General features: G+C 37.9%; 1 protein-coding gene across 1 annotated transcript; it reads left to right on the top strand.

Moving 5' to 3' along the window:
* The first annotated feature begins 1064 nt into the window (after positions 1-1064).
* RDM1 (RAD52 motif containing 1) lies at positions 1065-16220 on the top strand. Its single transcript, XM_015832294.1, has 7 exons — positions 1065-1299; positions 3338-3517; positions 5500-5622; positions 7125-7290; positions 9255-9344; positions 10811-10899; positions 15930-16220. Exons 1-7 carry the CDS (start codon positions 1216-1218, stop codon positions 16008-16010), a joined length of 813 nt encoding a protein of 270 aa, XP_015687780.1. The 5' UTR covers positions 1065-1215; the 3' UTR covers positions 16011-16220.
* The last annotated feature ends 3627 nt before the right edge of the window (positions 16221-19847 follow it).

Raw genomic sequence — 19847 nt, 5'->3', positions numbered from 1 at the left:
CCGACCACCAGCTGGCCCAGCCCAAAGGAGGTAAGGCACCCGCTGGAAAAGGGAAAAAAAAATGGCGGACAGCCTTGCTTGGCGACCCCCGATCGACCCCAAATGGGGTCACGACCCATAGGTTGAGAACCGCTGCCCTAAACTGTATTAGTGAACAGATTAATACTGGCCTGAGTAAAAGATCTCTGATTTATAACCGAAATTATTGATTCAACCAACAGGTGGCATGGCAATCTGTAGCTGAGCATTTTAAAAACATTTCAGAGCTAATGCATAGTATACAGGTAGTCCTTGCCTTACTATCATTTGTTTAGTGAGTGTTCGAACTAGCAAGGGAACCGAAAAAAGTGGCTTATGAACGTTTTTCACATTTATGACCACTGAAGCAGCCCCAATCACGTAACCAAAATCCACATGTTTGGCAACTGGTTCATATTTATAAGACTGTTGCAGTGTCCCGGGATCATGTAATCATTTTTTGCAAAATTCGGACAAGCAAAATCAAGAGGGAGACTAGATTCACTTAACAGCTATGCTATTAATTTAATAACAGCAGTGATTCACTTGACTGTAGCAAGAAAGGTAAAAAAACGAGGCAAAACTCAATAACAGTCTCCCTCCGCAACAGAAATTTTGGGCTCAATTGTGATCCTAAGTCGAGGATTACCTGATAGAAAGAGAAATGAAGCCAAATAAGTGAAGAACAGAATTCAAGAAGAAAAACGGATTGCCTTTCTTACGCAAGTAAAGCAAGCCCAGGGATTTCGCAGAGTTTGCACAGGCGTTCCCGATTTCAATTCTAGGGGTAGGGGGAAACGAGGGCTTTAGCAAATATAATCCTTCACGTGGGAATCCTTTTCCTCCCTCATCTTTACTTTGCTTTCCTTCGCTCCGCTTCCAAATTATTCAAGAAAACGTTAAAAACAAGTCTACGCCCTCTGACACTAAAGGCTCGCTGCTTTTAATAGGGCTTCTCTTCTTGCATCACGTGGGTTCCTTTTCTCCCACCAATCTCCGAGTGGAATCCAGAGTGCTGCAGCAGTAACTGATACTGAAGTGCTGACATCCATTCGCCTCCTCAAGCCGCCCAGAGGTCGGGGATCGCCAGCCTACTAGCAGGAAGAGCGGTCGGGGGTCGCCAGCCTACTAGCAGGAAGAGCAGGCGGGTCTTCCCTCCTCTGAATTCACCCCTTTCCCCTGACGTTCGTGCCTGGCATGGCTGAGATTGTGGAGTTCCGCGTCCCCTCCGGGAATGACCGGACTCTTCTTGTCTTGGGGCTGGAGTCGGATGCATCGGAGGCAAGTAACGAAGAAGCAGGGTTGGGTTTTCCTCCAACCGTCCACCCCCACTTCCGTGTGTAGACATCTTTTCAGAGCTTCCGGGCTCTTTTTCAATGAATTTGTGTCAGCCAGCAAAAGCAGCTATTGCTACCGCTCCGTCCGCTGCTTCACGTTAGAATATTTATTGGCAAGGAAGTTCTTTGAGCCTGTGGGAACTGTGTTTGAAAAACGCCTTCTTCCCGCCTTAAGCGTTGGGGACCGTTAGAGCAATCCTGCCTTATCAACATGGGGATCACTGGGTATAGCGGCATTTTGCTGCGGTGCCCCATTGCGGATGGCGAGAGTGAAGGCGAGTTTGAATGCGGTCGTAGTAAAACTACAGTACGCTTTGTGCAAGGACTTCGTCTTTTTTTCAGGCTTCAATTCATTGAACTTATGATACTCTTATAAAATATTTAGGTGCCTAAAATTTGCCGAAGCCAGTTTTCAAATGGTGCATCGGCCAAGTAACAATTCTGGAACATCCATCACTTGCTTTCTAAAAAGCAGTATAGGCCTGGCTGTTCAATCGGATAGCTGTTCTTTCTGAAACAAGACAGCATCTTAGCATACGGCTGACCCACATATTGTGGCAAAAGTTTCCATATCATATTCTATTTAAAGATGAAAAATAAATTCATAAAGTGAAATTCAACAGAAGTTAGCTGTTGTCTGAAAACATGGACTTTCGTTCATTTACAAGGCTTGATTTTTGTTGCCTCAGACTAAATGGCTATTTTTTGTTCACTTATTTAACAAGGTTTGTAATGAAACATGTTATAAGCACATAATCAAAGCTCTTGGGAAAATGTATTAAGGAAGTAGACAGGGCTTGGAAACAATGCTCAACATCTGTTTTATGGCAGGGACTTGCACATACAGTACACAAAACACACCCTAGTTCCATGAGCATTTGGTGGTACTGTATATAGCTAAGCAGGGATGCTGACAGTTGTATCTGTTTTATAAATGATATAGTTCAAAAAAGGCATTTTCCCATGGCAGCTTAAAACACAATTTTAAAACACAACTAAAAATTAAAACAGTGTCAACCAACAAGCAAACAATGTCTAATTACCCTACTTCAAAAAAAGAAGACTGAAAGTAATTAAGAGGTTCCACTAGCATAACTGAGTTGTTGAAATGTTTATATATCAAAAAGTGAAAGAGAAAAAATTATTGTATAGGCACTATACAATAGTGGGGAAGAATTCCTAAGCTAGGAAACCACCATTGAGAAGATTATCTTGTGTTCATAGATAAGCAACTTCCATCCCATTTTCTGGATTTAGGCTTATTTTATCAATGCTATTGGTATCATACTCTTTTACTGTTTTTCTGCCCACCCAACAAAATCTTACTTTTAATAAAGGTAGATGGGTTTACAAATAAAAACACTGAACTTTACTGATCTATAGAATTCCAAAGATTCAGGTAGTCTTTGACTTACAAAAGCCTGTTTAGTGACCATTCGAAGTTACAACAGCACTAAAAAAAGTAACTTGTGACGATGTTGCAGCATCCCTATGGTGATGTGATCAAAATGCAGTCCTTGGCAGCTGGCTTCTATTTATGACAGTTGTGACAAGCAAAGTCAACGGGGAAGCCAGATTTACTTAACAACCATGTTACTAACTTAATAATTACAGTGAATTGCTTAACAACTGTAGTAAGAAAGGTTGTAAAATGGGGCATAATTCATTTAACAACTGTCTCACTTAGCAACAAAAGTATTGGGCTTACAACTGTGGTTGTAAGTTGAGAACTACCTGTATTGCAAAGACTACAGGTATGCATAATGCATGTTATCAGCCAGCATGAAAGTGAATCACTATTCAAGGTTTGCCCAATAATGCAAGAATGAGTAGTCTTCAGTTTGCCTTCTGTCCAAGCCTAATCAACTTTCAGAAAAATTGTGACAATTGCTCACAACCTACAATCTGAGACTCTAGCTTTTTCACAGATATTGTCTTTTCTAGTAGATTTCTTTATGTGTTTGCCTTTTTTTCCCCTCCAGCATGCTCTATACCTTACCTTCTCTGCCTTTGGACTGCTCCATTCTGTAAGACTCCACAGAAATGCTCCAGTAGCTGGGCCTGGCTATCATGCTTTTGTTAAGTTCTACTCTGCCCGAGATGCCAGCAGGGCACAACAGGCTTGCAATGGGAGGTCACTGTTTCAGAAAACTGCTCTGAAGGTATGTCATTGCATAATCTAAGATCATGGAGTTCACAGCTCATACTAGACCATGATTTGCTTAATGGTGTTTTACACAATAAAACATAACTGAACTTTACAGACCTCTGTGGGTATGTTCATACAACACCTAAGAAACTGCACTAGTACAATATGTGAACCAGATGCTATAGCTGAAGGTCTTTTAAAGTAATGAATTCCTACCATTGGATAGCTTTCAGTGATTTGAAGCCTGATTTTATCAAGATCCTGAATACTTTTTAGCAGATAATCTAAAACGGGGTGTTGACTTTTTCCTTGGCAGACAAGTTGCTTGACCCTGCCAAGGGATGCAGTGAACTTTATTTGGAGTAAGTGAATGTCAAGGTTACTAAAGATACCCTGTTCTCTGATCCAGTGTGCAAAAGAGTATTCCCCCTGGTATTCCACATACAAAGCAGTCCCATTAATAGTCAGGACTCATTTCAGTATAGTTGATAATGTCACATCGCTAGCCTTACATGATTATCTGGAAGACTTTGATCCTGTTGGCCCTGAAAAAGTGACAGGATCTTTGAAGCTTAAAGCATGCCACCTGTATCTTCTCCTTCTCACAGTTGGTTGAGGCCTCCCAGAAGATGGTATGTGACTAAGTCCAAGCAGAAGTAAATGCTTCCTTGAGGAAGGAGTGGTTCTGGTTGCATTTAATAATGATGATGATGATGTTGGAAGGGACCTTGGAGGTCTTCTAGTCGAACCCCCTGCTCAGGCAGGAAACCCTATAGCATTTTAGACAAATGGTTATCCAGTCTCTTCTTAAAAACTTCCAGTGTTGGAGCATTCAAAACTTCTGAGGCAGGAAATTTCTTCTTAGTTCTAGGTTGCTTCTCTCTTTGGTTAGTTTCCATCCATTGCTTCTTGTCCTGCCTTCAGGTGCTTTGGAGAATAGTTTGACTCCCTCTTCTTATTGGAACACTGCTATCATGTCACCCTTAGTCCTTCTCTTCATTAAACTAGACATACCCAATTCCAGCAACCGTTCCTTATATGTTTTAGCCTGCAGTCTCCTGATAATCTCAACATCTTTTTAGATAGTGGTGACCAAAACTGGATGCAATATTCCAAGTGTGGCCTTACCAAGGCATTGTAAAGTGTATTAACGCTTCACATGTTAAGGAGTCCCACTCCTTCCTCAAGCAGTGTCCCACTCCTTCCTCAAAAACTGATTCTACTGGGTAATTTTCAGCCTATCTCTAACTTTCCCATTTTAGATATAGTTGTTGAGAAGCTGTTGTGTTGTGGCTCCAAAGAGCCCACATTTTAGCAAATTATCTCAGTCTCCTTCAGTCAAGTTTCAGATTGAATGCCAACATGAAGAAGGCGTTGGTTGCACTTCTTAATGACTTCTGATAGACCCTGGATGCAGGTGGTATATAATATATCCATGCTGACCCTCCTTGCTTTCTTGGTGGCCTTCAATACTTCTGTTTTTAAAATTTCTGAAGTATCACAAGATGCTGAATTGTGACCATAGTCTATATACAAGCAGTCCAATTGCAGATTTTGGGGAGACATACAGCCTTGGGATTAAAATGATCAGCTGTCTTAGAATATAAAATGCTACAGTATCAAGATGCATTGGCTAAAAATTATATAGGTTGAAATTCAGCATATCTGAAGACAACCAATTCAGGTTAGGTTTTGTCATGGAATGGAGTTTTGTTTTATCAGTTTTTATATTGTTAACAGTTTTCCTTCCAATTCCTACATGTTTTATTGAAAAATATTAATAAATATTTATGAAAAGCAAAAAATAGCATAAAAAATATATCTATCTATTTTACCTATTTGTAAAAGACAGGAAAATACATGTATGGATTAGTATATTTCCTGTTAAGTTCTTAGTAAGACTGAAATCCAGTTTTTGATGACTTTATTTCTTTTGGGAGAAAATGGGGAGTTCTGTACATCCCTCTAATGAGATATGGGATTCTTCTTTTTCAGATTTGCATTTGTACCAGACAGAGGGCTCTTACAAAGCAAACATTACCTTTGAACAGTCACAAAAGCCAAGAATTAGCTAATTACTACCTTGGTTTCAATGGTTGGTCCAGTCGCATCATCACTGTAAGAATGACTTAGGCTTTCATTTTGTTTCTTATTTTTCTATTTTCGTAAGGATGATAAGACTAAATATAGCAATAGCATATGCCACTTTGTGGTGTTTGATAGCACTCTCTGAGCAATTTACAATGTGAGCATATTGCCCCAACAATCTGGGTCCTCATTTTACTTTTTGATACATAATTTAAATGTTCATTTTCTACTTACAGAACTGTACTGTTCTAAGAAGTGTTTGGAGAAAAATATTAATTCAGGCAAATCTATATTGGTAGTTGTACTTCTTCATCTCTGGATGTTTATTTATTTTCTTATTATGGCCTGCTTATTTATTTATCCATTTAGGTAATTTATTCATTTAGATTTGCTTGCTGCCCATCTTATCACAGGGTAACTTTTGGCAGCTTGTAATGTTAAAAAGGATAAAACATGCCTATAATATAAATAAAATACAATACAAGTACAAATTATCAACTAACTAAAAGATAGAGAGAGAGAGCAGGATGAGCAGGGAGATTGGTTATTAAGAATCACCAGTGTGACACTCCCCTATTGGAGCCCCAAGCTAAATGGCAGAGCCAGCTTTTGGGCTTTTACAGAACTTCAGGAGGGTGGGAACTGACCACGCTCTAAGGGGCAAGATGTTCCAAAGAGCAACGGTGATGGCAGAGAAGGCTCTTCTGGACCCCAACAGCCAGAATACCCTGGACAAAGGGGCCCACAGCATGCCTCCTCTGCTACCACGGGTGGGGCAGACCAATTCTATTGCAATAGACCAGAGGTAGGCAACCTTGGCTCTTTTATGACTCGTGGACTTCAACTCCCAGAATTCCTGAGCCAGCACAGCTGGCTCAGGAATTCTGGGAGTTGAAGTCCATGAGTTATAAAAGAGCCAAGGTTGCCTACCCCTGCAATAGACAATTCCTCAAGTATCCTGGACCCATGCCATGAAGGGCTTTAAAGGTGATTATTGCCATCTTGAATTGCAGTCAGAAGCAAACTAGCAGTAATGCAGTTCACAGAGCAATGGTGTAACAAGGACCACTAAGCCCAAAAGGCTTATCCTTCCTTGTAAACATCCATTTTTTTCTTCAACTTTGTTCATTGTTTGTATCTGGTGTGGGCCCTGTAGTCCTTTTCTCTCCCGAGGAAAGGGATAAGAACTACTCAGAAGCTATGCCAAGGTGTTTGGGGTTTTTTTTAAACACCTGCCTGCCTTGAATTCCAGAGGTCAGGGGAACAGTCTTCCATTTGTTGTAGCTGTTTCTGACTTGTCCTAGACTGTATCTCTATGTGAGGGACCAGGTGCTTCTTGTTCCATGAGTATAGGGAGCTGCCAGGGTGCAAGCAAAACAAAAACTACACTCCTGGTTTAGAACACTAATCTACAGAATGCAAATGTTCTGCAATGGAATTACGGGAAGGGGAAGGGAGAAGAACCATTGTAGGATGGATAAAGGCATAGGCTCTTGTTTTCCCTTCTATATATTCCCTGCATAATGGAACAGCTGCAGAATATACCTGGCTTTGAAGATAATGAGAAAGAAGAAAGAGGAACTTTGCCCAGGCACCATCATTCAAAGTATCTTTGTGTGCAAGAATTAAGCATCCCTCATTATGGGATTTATACCAGAGGGATTGGAGTGGCTGAACTTCAGGTGAACCCCAATCAAGGTAACATGGGAATGGAGAAGGTAGTGGAGGCTGGAGTGATGTACCCAAAGCAAAATAAAAGTAATACTATCACTTACAGTGCAGTCATAAATAGGTTGTTCCCTACTTGGATGGGGTTTTGTTCTCCATCAAAAATCACATTTGAGGATGATTCTTGATGGAGGGCTACTAGGGACTTAAATGACATTTCCATTCTAATAAAAAGCACAGCTGTCTTTAGTATATATTAAGTTGTCATTCAATGTTAAATGTGGATTGAGCCTGTGGGTTGGAGGGATAGCTCCTAAAAATGGTGAGAATCTGCAGCAAGTTAAAAAAGGGCTAAATAGTCTACTAGATGTAGTTTCCTAGAGTAGTCTCCCTTAGCCAGGTATCTTCCAGCTATTTTGGGGGACAATTACCTAAGGTCCCATCTAGCTTGGAAAGTCTATGAGCTTGTAGAACATTAGAATCACTGGGGCGATGAGGTTAGTGCTAACCTGATTGAAGAAAGCTTGATTGTAGATAGATGGAAATGTGCTCCATTATATTCATGCCACATTTCCTCTGAGAAGTCCCACAATTAAAAAAACAGAAGATTGTGAGTTCTGGTCTTTCCTTAGGCATATATCTGGCTCAGTGACTTTGAGCTAGTCACTCTTTCAGCCCAACTCACTTCACAAAACCATTGTAAGGAAATGTTACATACAACACCTTGATGGGATATAGTCACCATCCTCATTATCCTTGAAATTTCATAGCCACATACTGCTCGAATGCACTATGCTCCAGACTTAAATCTACTACATTGGTAAAAAGCTATTAAACCAGTGTTTGCCGCATAAAATGACTAGTTTAAATAAAATATAAAGAGACCATTTTTATTAACTTCATTTATTTTCTTATGTCAAATAAGACATATATTGAATCTGAATTAAATTTGAACTAGCTATTGTGTCAGAACTGCCTTTTTTGCAAGGCTGACATTGATTCAAAAATGTTCAGCAGTACTTGAATAGTGATGAATATATTATTGCTAAGATTTATAAAATGTTATTGAATTGGGAAAGTGAACATGTAAAACATATGATTCAGTGGGCAAGGAACTTTGGGAATAATGTGATACTTGAACAGTGGGAGAATATGTGAATGAAAGGTTTAAAATTCACATTAAACTATAATTTAAAAGAAAATTTCTATAAGATGATGTATTGCTGGTATTTAACACCAGACAAGCTATCTAAACTATATAAAGATATTTTAAGTGAATATTGGAAATTAAATGTAAATAAGGGACCTTTTACCATTTATGGTGGAGATATGATGAAGCAAAGAAATATTGGAGTAGGATTCATATTCTAATATAGAAAATTCTTAAAGTGAATATAAAGATAAAATCAGAAACTTTTGGGGGGGGGCTTAATGGAAAAAGACTTGGGGGGAAAAATGGAATTCCGATCTTATATATATTGACAGTAGCAAGACTACTCTATGCACAAAAATAGAAGAACATTTCGATACCCACCATGGACGAATGGCAACCAAAATTGATGGAGTTAGCAGAGATGGCTAAATTGACCACTTTGGTCAAAGAAAAGAATATAAGTACTTTTGTTTCTACTTGGAAACCGCTTTTGGACTTTGTACTTGAGGTGGAAAAAAATGAAACTTTGATTTTGGGTTTTACTGATTAGATTGATTTGCTGTAATAGAAATTGTTAGTTTATTTTATTATGGAAAAGTAAAAAGTTGAGGTCTGGTGTTAATGCCTTATGCTACCGCAATAGAGGGAGTTGCTTTTTTTTTTTTTCCCCCTTCTTCCACACTTTTTTCTTTCCCTTCCCCTCCCCTTTGTTTCCTACTACTTGCTTTTGTATTTTTGTATTTTATACTATAAGCTAATAAAAAATAAAAAAAATGTTCAGCAGTTTTTGAGCTACAAAAAAATTTGAATCAATTTGTTATTTTGGATTTATGTCTTTCAGAGTTTCTGATGGCCACCCGCAATGCTCAGAAGTTTGCAGTGCAACAGGCACTCTCGGATGCATTTCGGAAAATACTCTTCATAATCCTAGGCAAGACCATCAACCTTCCTTATAATTCCTTCTTCCATACTTTCCTCCATCTCCCAGCCAAGAAAATGGTTGAATATCTGTATAATTAAATATACATAAGCTATTTGTTGGCTCTAAGGCTCGTGGCTTAATGTAATTTGCTATCCTTTTGTCAGTTTGAACAATAAATTGCAAATGAAAACGGAAGTTTTTTCCCATGAAGTGTTCTTGAAAGTCTTTCTGTGATAAAGAGAAGCAAGAATGCAAAGCCAAGGCTCATTGTATTCTTATTCATTATACTAAATTGTTTTGAACAATGTTTTACTTATTTTGTCCACACTTTCTCTAAAATCTCTTTCATCTGGCTTCGATTGTTCATGTCGCCTAATGTAGCACTTTCAACATCCAGATGAGTTGCATAAAAGCTTCCGTTATTCCAGTTAGCTACTGGTAAATTGGAGGGTGCAATGACTTAACATATTCTCATTGTTGTGAACACATTTATCTGCTTTGTACTTTGACTTTTTTCTTCTCAATGTATTCAGTTTCATGCTTCCATATATCCTTTCTCTGCCTTGTTGTTTTTCTATTTGCCTTCATAGAAACTTTGTTTTTATTCACGTCAATAATCATAAAATAACTGGCTTTTCATTTCTTTTTCTTTTTTTTTTAAATAAATTTTTATTGATTTTTCATTGAAAAACAAAAATATAAATCTTTTATCACTATGTTAACCAGAAAAAAAAATCAACACCAATCAGTACATTCACGGACGTGTCCGGTGTCCCCCTCCCGCACCCCCCTCTCACTTTCCTACACCTTCCTCCTCCTTATCTTACCACCACTCCTCCTTCCTCCCTCTTTCCTGCTTCCCTTTCTCCCTCAACCATCCCGTCAGTGCAGTTGGGGTATCACCGGGCACCTCCTTAAAAAAAAACCATACATATATATACATATAAATCTATAATACCAACCTAGCCCTTTCCCCCCTCCCCCCCCAGGACTTCCCAAAGCTAATCTAGGAAATAAATGAACTGGCTTTTCATTTCTGTCATGTTTCCTGCATCACTGGAAATCCTGATTCATTTTGTTGGTACATTTACATTGCTGATATTCATGCTCACACCAATATTTTCCAGTTGACCTTTCTTTTCACTAAATATCCCATTTCTGGAGCACCTTACTGTTGATTGTTATTGAGAACCAACTTTAGCCAAAGCTCAGGAAATTCTGCCCACAAATCTCTCATATCCCATCTAAATTAATCTTAAATCTTACTTTCAATCATATTATAAATGGATTATAGTTATTGATTATAAGCACTAGCACTTTAGAAATAATAAAAAATATTATAAATTTTAGTTCAAAAATCCTTAATTGAGAATCTATAAAATCCTAAATAAATTTCAGTCATGTTTCAAAATCTATATTCATTTGTTTATGGTTGATTTGTTCAAATTGGCCTTATTTTTGATTGCTTGTTTCAGAAAATGGGAAGTTGGCAGTGGAGTACAACTGTCCTGAGAAAGACCACATTGACTGTGTATCAGAAGACGAACTCAGGGGTCTCATTCAGGTAAACAAGCCCTTTTCCTAATGCATTTGCATGCCCTCAAATTGCTTCTTTTTTATTAATTTATTTCTTTTATGAACAAGAATAAAATACAAAACATAAAAATGAACATCCAACACTAACAAGAAAAAAAAAAATTGTGTAGAACCTCCGCTCCCCATGTTAAATAGATCTAACCTTGAACATAAAAAAATCTACCTGGCTGAATGCTGAAAAGTAAAAAAAAACCCTGTTAAGTTCTCCCTTTACATAACAGATTTCCCATCCTTATTTAACAAAAAATACTATATTAAATAAACAAATATTCCAGATGAGTTAATCTCTGTCTAATAATCAAATCAATCCAACATATAATCATAATATATATGTAAAAAAGGCCAAACATTATACTAATCTTCAAATCTTTCTGATAATCTTTTATTGTATTTAACACATAAAAAGTCCACAAACGGCTTCCAATCCCTTGTAAAGTTGTTTAGTCAGTTGTCCATCCAGTTAATTTTGCCATCTCTGCTAATTCAGTCAATTTTAAAATCCATTCTTCAACAATCAATATCTCTTTTCCTTTCTAGTGTTTAGCAAGTCCAATCCTTGCAACAGTCACCATGTAAAGAAATAGCATCCCAAAATGTTTTGTAACTGATTTATGCATAATAGCTACAAGAAAGGTTTCATGTTTCATTAGTATTTGTATCTTAAATATTTTCAGCATTATCATTATTATGTTAATCCAGTATGATCTAACATCTTTACAAGACCAACACATATGATAAAGTGTGCCTGTATTTTGTCGACGTTTCCAACATTTGTTAGAGATTCCTCTATACTTTTTCACTATTTTGTGTGGGGTCAAATATCAATGATACATCATTTTTATAAAAAATTCCTTTCAAATTGTAACTCAAAGTAATTTAAACAATTAGTCCATACATTCTCTCCTTTATCCCGTATTAGGTTATAACCCAATTTTTTTGCCCACTTTCCCATCTTTGACAAATTCATCTTCCAGATTCATCTTAAGTAACCATTTTATATACTTTAGCAATCAGCTGGTCATCTCCAGAATATAAATTGATCTCTAATTCAACAACAAAAAACAACTTATTGTATTAAGTTTAAATCTTTCAAAAATCTATAATAATTAAACCAATCACAAACAAATCCTTCACTTACTAATTCTTCTCTTGTTTTTATCTTAAGTTCTTCTTCTTTAAATGTCAATAAATCCTGATATGTCATCCATTTGCATTCCAATAACATCTCTTTTCTATGTAGAACTTCATGGGATGATAGCCAATCTTTTATATTTCCACCATACACGCCCAATTGATTACCTAATGATATGATTCTTAAAACCAAGGTTAACTTTTACTTTGTCATAACCACAAATAAGCATACCAGCCAAATCTTAAATCACCTTCAAGGCCCAACAATCTTAGGTTGTTCAAATTTATCCAATCTTTTAACCATTCCAAACAACAAACAACATAATCCTTCAACTTGCTTTCAATTAATAACCTCATCCCTTGGCATCATAAGCGTGTGGAGGCTGAAAGGAATGAATATAAGTAATTATGCCTTACAAGTATTTTAGAATGCAGAATGCAATTGTTACTGGGGCATTTATATCAGTTTATCAGACTTGGACCAAGGGGGACAAGTGGTCTGGAAACTAGAGGTGCTGCAGTGTATAACAGATCACTCATCAGCTCTTCTTAGCAATTTAGGCTGGAACTTCAGGACTGCTGATGTCCCAGGCTTGAAGGATTGTGAGTGGTGAATTCTTGAGAAGAATTGTTTCTAATTTAATTAGCATCCCTAGAAACACAGGGTGCAAGCATCTCATCTATAAGCTTCCCTCTACAACTCCTATTACCATGTACAAGACAGAATAGAAAGAAGTGCTGTTGAAAGGACTAACCGTTGCAAATCATTTTCCAAGAATGCCAAGTAATGTATCAATGTGTCCAATCTTTAAAATGTTATTTGGCTACCTTTCTTGCCCATAGGCTCTATATTCATTTCAAATAGAGTATGAAAAAACTCTAGAATTTATGCATATTTGACAAGCTGTGATCACTCTGTTGGTAGTCCTCTTAGAAAACATACAGAGGTATAGATTGGAAATTCTGGAAACTGCAGCCTAACTTATCTGAAAGCAGTTGGCAAGAGCCATTTTAAGCAAAATTATAAAGCCATGATAGCTAAGTATGGACTTTATGTATTTAGAAGAAAAATATCACTAAGCAACATATGCTGGGGACTAATCGATAAATGGGAATAGTTGTCACCCTTAACATTTCTTAACCTGAAGTCCTCCAGATATGTAAGATACAATTCTGATAATCCTGGTAAAATAAGAATGGAAGCTTAACAAAAGCAGAGAAGATTGATCCTTATCAAATTTTCTGAGTTTCTTAGAAACATCTGTCCAACCTCTCGTGAAACTGATCTAAAGCATAAAGCTATTCTTCCTTTTCAAAAATGGAATTGTCTTCTTATCTGATCTAGATTTTTTTCAATTGACTGGAATAGGGCAGTGGTCCCAACCCCCGGGACGCAGCCCACTACCAGGCCTTGACTCGTTTGGAACCGGGCTGTGGAAGTGACAGGCATGCACATTCCCACTTGTCCGAGCAGTGGGTGAGTGCATTTGCAAATGGAGTTGCATGTGCACGCTTGCCAGCTGCTTGCACAGAACTACCCCTTTTCTCCCCCTCCCTACCAGTCCGCAATCTGGAAAGGTTGGGAAACTCTGGAATTTTGTTGTTAGTTGCGAAGTCGTGTCCGACCCATTGCGACCCCATGGACAACGTTCCTCCAGGCCTTCCGGTCTTCTACCATCTTCTGGAGTCCATTTAAGCTCACGCCTACTGCTTCAGTGACTCCATCCAGCCACCTCATTCTCTGTCGTCCCCTTCTTCTATTGCCCTCAATCTTTCCCAGCATTAGGCTCTTCTCCAATGAGTCCTTCCTTCTCATTAGGTGGCCAAAGTACTTGAGTTTCAACTTCAGGATCTGGCCTTCTAAAGAGCAATCGGGGTTGATCTCCTCTAGGACTGACCAGTTTGATCGCCTTGCAGTCCAGGGGACTCGCAGGAGTCTTCTCCAGCACCGTAGTTCATAGGCCTCAATTCTTTGGCGCTCAGCCTTTCTTATGGTCCAATTTTCACAGCCATACATTGCAACTGGGAAAACCATGGTCTTGACTATACGTACTGTTGTTGGTAGGGTGATGTCTCTGCTTTTTAGTATGTTGTCTAGATTTGCCATAGCTTTCCTTCCCAGGAGCAAGCGTCTTTTAATTTCTTGGCTGCAGTCCCCATCTGCGGTGATCTTGGAGCCCAGGAAGATAAAATCTGTCACTACTTCCATTTCTTCCCCATCTATTTGCCAGGAATTGAGAGGGCCGGATGCCATGATCTTGGTTTTCTTAATGTTGAGTTTCAAACCAACTTTTGCACTCTCCTTCTTCACCCGCATCAAGAGGCTCTTTAGTTCCTCTTCACTTTCTGCCATTAGAGTGGTATCATCCGTATATCTTAGGTTGTTGATATTTCTCCCGGCAATCTTAATTCCAACTTTTGATTCATCTAGCCCTGCCTTTCTCATGATGTGCTCTGCATATACAGAATACAGCCTTGCCGGACTCCTTTCCCAATTTTGAACCAATCAGTGGTTCGGTGTCCAGTTCTCACTGTTGCTTCTTGACCCGCATATAGGTTTCTCAAGAGACAAATAAGATGGTCTTGGTACTCCAATCTCTTTAAGAACTTGCCAGAATTTGTTGTGATCCACACAATCAAAGGCTTTAGCATAGTCAATGAAGCAGAAGTAGATGTTTTTCTGGAACTCCCTAGCTTTCTCCATGATCCAGTGTAGGTTGGCAATTTGATCTCTAGTTCCTCTGCCTCTTCGAAATCCTGCCTGTACTTCTGGAAATTCTCGATCCACATACTGCTGGAGTCTAAATTGTAGGATTTTAAGCATAACTTTACTTGCATGTGAAATGAGTGCAATGGTGCGATAGTTTGAACATTCTTTGGCATTGCCTTTCTTTGGAATTGGAACGTAAACTGATCTTTTTCAAACCTGTGGCCACTGTTGAGTTTTAACTAGCAAAAAGAGCAAAAGAAATAGTGAATGCATGCATGCATACACAAAAATATATCAAATGTCCTAATTGCTTAGCCAGCATGTAAGCATGACTAAAAGTGACCAATACAGAACAGGATAAAGCAAATGATCCAGAGGATCAGCTTAGGTATACTCCTACTTCCCAAAGATAAGAAAAATAAGACTACCTTCATCATGTACTATTATCCAGATGTTATGGGATTTGTTGGAGCTAAATCTGCAGAGCTATAGTAGAACATTTGAGTAAGCAGTTGGTCTTTTAAAATGTGTTTGCACTGTTAAATCATGATTTTTAGGTAGTATTTGCAAAGTAGACTAAGTCATGGTTTTTTTAGTTGTAGTTGTTGACTTAGCTACAGTTGGTTGGGTACAGTAATTGCATCTACAATTTTTAAACTAGGATGGCTTGATTCACATACTAAAACAATTACAAAAGGCTTTGTATGAATCTTACAAGGCTTGTAAAATCTTAAGCAGATTTTATCTGAAAGATGGAGAATTTTGGGTTAACATAAGTAACATTCTATGTCAATCCTAGAGATCCTTGTGAAAATTTAGAGGAAAAGACAGTTGCTTGGAAATGATATGAAATTGTATGTAAAAGGAGCCCATTCTAATGGTTTAGGGCAGGGGTAGGCAACCTTGGCTCTTTTATGACTCGTGGACTTCAACTCGCACACCTGGCTCAGGAATTCTGGGAGTTGAAGTCCACAAGTCATAAAAGAGCCACGGTTGCCTACCCCTGGTTTAGGGCTTCTGTTAAACTATGCAGAAAGCATCTAAGATATTGGAATTGTTCAAAATGTACTGTATTAAAAATCTGTGAGAATTGAAGAATTCAGCCTTTGCCAATTATCCTTGTAAATTATTAAGGTGTTCCTTCCCTCTCTTCCCAGGTAACTGAATTGTCATTTTTACAGCTGGACCCTCTGGGAGAAGAAGAGGTCTTGTGCAATTTTAACATGGATGGAGAATAGCAGATTATGGACACCGATTCTGTTTTCTTCTTGCTGATCTGGAAGGGTGTCCTGTCCTGTCCATTATCCATCCTGGAAATTGGTTCTCCTTGTTTTTTAGAGCATTTAGGTGATGAAGCTACGAAATGCAAGCTATCGATCAGAAGATAATACTCTTCCAAGAAAAAACTGATTACCTATTTATAATCAGTGATGATTGGAAAGGCAGTATTATTTTTCTGGTTTTTATATTTTTCTAATAAATGGCTTACTGATAGAAAATATGACTTGACTATATATCTTGTTTCATATGCAGCAAATGTTTTCAATAAATTGGATAGCAGTTTCCTATCATAAATATCCAATTATTGTCTTCCACCCCCAAATCACTGGAAGTGAGGGAATGGGCCAGTAAAAATAGAACTGTTGAAAAGAAAGAAAGAAGCAAGAGACAACTTTTTCCCTTTCTTTTCCAGTTACTGTTTCCTTTTCTCTCTCAAGTTTTTACCTCAGCTTTCTGGTGCAGCTCCTACTCATCCTCATCTCATTCCACCCTATTGTATTCTTGTCAGAAGTAAGGAAAAATGTCTGGGGGTGCTATGGTCAGTATGCTTGTGTTTGTAAGAGAGAGAGAGGTTTCTATATGTAAGAATAGTCAGTGGATATTGATTGTGATCAGAATGTTATAAATGGGACCATACTATTTTACAGACAAGAAATTTAAATTGGTTATTAAATAAAATAATTATTTTTGTGCTGCATCCTCCCTTTTCTTCAAAAGTAGATTTTGGGAGGGCTGTGTGTATCAATAGCCATAGCAAATCACTTGCAAAATGATGTGATAATTTAATCACCCCAAAGCCTCCAGCAATCTTTTACTGCTTTTCAGTTTAACTCTTCTTTGAAAAAGTCTTTTTATGGAAATCAGGCTTATGTCTCTGATTAAGATCAAGTTGTTCTGGATAGCATTTTAACTTATTTGGGATGATTTTTTGTTGTTTGTCACTTTTAATATTCTCAAGGTTTGTTTTTAGATTTACTATGGGTATTGTAAATTATCCCACTGATAGTACTCATCTGAGCCTCCAAGAATTGAGCTGCTATGATACAAATGCAATAAATAAATTAGGCACAAAGGAAGAAAGCTAGATGTTGTACATGAAGTTTCTGTTTATAATTTATCTTCCCTTCTGAGAATGATTATGTAGTATTGCAGGCTAACTCTGTGCATAGTCTGGAGTTCAATCCTGATGGGCTCAAGGTTGACTCAGCCTTCCATCCTTCTGAGGTTGGTAAAATGAGGACTAGATGGTTGGGGGCAATATGCTGACATTGTAAAGTCAGAATGCTGTATAGTACTGTGGGGCAGTATATAAGTCTAAGTGCTAGTACCCTCCTTCCTCCACTAATCCCCCTTATTTCGAGCCTTAGATAACTTGCAGTGATGCCTTTTATTAGCTGTAGAATGCTAGCCAGGTCTTACAATCTGATTTTCCACTTGAAATATACGGTGTTCTCCACTGTGGCTCCGACCCAAATAATTTAATCACAAATATCTGAGTGATCTCATGAAATCAACTCATTATCTATAAAAGAGACCCCTACCTATATTGCCATGGTTCTGGCAATTCTATGATGTCAGGAATCATGATAAAATGATGTCACAACAAATGGAGCCCTTGGAATGCAGTGGCCTTTACCACCAGCAGCCTCATTGTGCAGCCTCCATTTGGAATGATGTGGATGTGGTTGCTTGGTAACTACATAGAGTCACTTCCAAGGCTGGATGCCATTTTCCAAGGCATCCTTTACTGGGCCACATGAGAAAGATGGGACAGGTTGCGGCCTCCGCTACCCTCCTTTTCTTCCTTGGAACTCTATTGATGCCTATTAGGCGGTTGGATGCAGCGAGACAGCCGTGCCCAGCCTCATGCCATTGTACGTTAAAAATCCTCAACTGCAGCAGGACTACCAATTTTCCTAGTCTCGACCATGTGCCTGTTCCGGACCCATTCAGTCATCCCTATGTTTTTGTCATGCTGTGAGTATTTAAAACTTGGGGGAAACTACCATACTCCTATAATTGAGAGGGGAAGGCCACTTTAAGAGAAGGAAATTTTTGTTACAAGTGAGAGGAAAACGGGCACAATATTCTCAGGTACAATAAGCATAAAGGTGGAAAGTTGTATATCCTGAAATGTATAGGGCTTATTCATAATGTTTGTTTTGGTAGGTAATTTGGTGAAGTTAGCCATTGGTTTGTAAACTATATTTTAGGATTTGACTGTCGTAAAATCAGTTAAGCATTTTTATTTCATGTTTCGACTTGGGTTTTGTGCAATATGTGGACTAAATCATAGATATGCTTTAAATATTGCATAATGGGGATTGTATTTTATTTGGCCTTTCATGTTATGTGAAGTCAATTAGAGAAGCTGGTAACCTATATATCTGGTTTATATACCATGTATTAGATGTGAACTGTCTGGTTTAATATGCATGGAGATTTTTAGACACAACGTCATGGCTGTCCCAAACGTGTATTTTTCAAAAGGCAGCTGGACTTTCTTTTTTGGGGGGGAGGTATTGGGATTTTTTCCTTTCTGGTTTAATAATTGTTTTGCTATCCCCTTCCCTTATCACCTAGCCAAAAGTAATATCCAGAGGCCAGGATATATTTTTTTAGTTTATATATCTTAAAGGTTACCTTACTCTAAATGGTGGTGTGACTTTGGGCCAGTCATTCTCTTTCAGCCCTAGGAAGAAAGTTATGGCAAACCATTTCCTAAATCCTGCCAAGAAAATTGCAGGTACTAGTACAGGCAGTCATTAATGACTTGAAGACATACAAAAACAGAAGAGGTAGCAACCAGCTTGATGTTTGTTTGTTTGTTTGTTACAAAGGGAGTGGCAGTATTACAATTTGTTACATTACAGCCTCAATCATCCCCATTTAACATTGGTTTTCTAACTGCAGGTATGGGAAATGTGATCAATAGCTCTGGAAGCCTAATAACTCTTTAGTTCAAAATATCTTGACAGGACCTAGTTCAAAAGTTAATCTGAAACTGAAGTAGATATTTATTCTGAACACTGCACCCAGATGGGCATAAAATAGACCTTTGGATTCATTATTAACATATTCAAAGATTATATTTCAGATTAGGCAAAGAAGTTTATTAGAAAAGCCAAAGGCACATTTTTTTTTAAAAAAAATTACAGCTTATCAAATAATAAAAATAATCAAATTTCAAAAAATGTGTTCATCTATATTGCTTAGAAACATCTGCATATATATTTATATAAAAATCATCAACGTAGACTCAGAAAGGAGTATCAATACATATTAGAACGAGGTGACAAAATAATAAAACCGAACTTCATCTATTTTTATTACATAAAAGCCAGTTTAATATAATGGTTATAGGTCTGGCCTAGAAATCATTAAACTCTGATTTCTAGCCACTCTTAGGCACGAAAGCCAACTGTCTTCCAATTCTATTGAATTCTATTCTATTCTATTCTATTGTATCTAGAAATTTGGAAATTCATGCGATGATAAAGAAGATGAAGCCATAGTTCCAACATATTTTGACCAAGCCTGCTGTATTTTTATAAGAATATAGCAAAACAAAAAGCATAATTGTATAATATGGGTCTCAGAAAAGTTATTATGTTCCCAATTTTCAGTTTAGTTTAATGTTTGGTTTGTTTTTTAGCAGAAAAGTCAAGGCAGCTCTTTGCCCCAATGTAGAGACAGGTCAAGAAATAGCATAAGATCAGTTTCTTCCTAATATTTCATTTTAAGGTCTACTTATAGGCAACTTGTGACTTTCCAGAGGTGACTGAACTGCAACT

The sequence above is a fragment of the Protobothrops mucrosquamatus genome, unplaced genomic scaffold (genome assembly GCF_001527695.2).
Source record: "Protobothrops mucrosquamatus isolate PMUCROS unplaced genomic scaffold, P.Mucros_1.0 scaffold1, whole genome shotgun sequence".
Classification (NCBI taxonomy): Eukaryota; Metazoa; Chordata; class Lepidosauria; order Squamata; family Viperidae; genus Protobothrops; species Protobothrops mucrosquamatus.
This window is presented reverse-complemented; position numbering and strand designations above follow the sequence as displayed.

Bases quoted from the DNA above. Each gene is read 5' to 3' on its own strand.
- RDM1 (XM_015832294.1), top strand. From the start codon at position 1,216: ATGGCTGAGATTGTGGAGTTCCGCGTCCCCTCCGGGAATGACCGGACT. The intron at 1,300-3,337 runs GCAAGTAACGAA...TTTCCCCTCCAG, and splicing joins TGGAGTCGGATGCATCGGAG to CATGCTCTATACCTTACCTT. The intron at 3,518-5,499 runs GTATGTCATTGC...CTTCTTTTTCAG, and splicing joins TTCAGAAAACTGCTCTGAAG to ATTTGCATTTGTACCAGACA.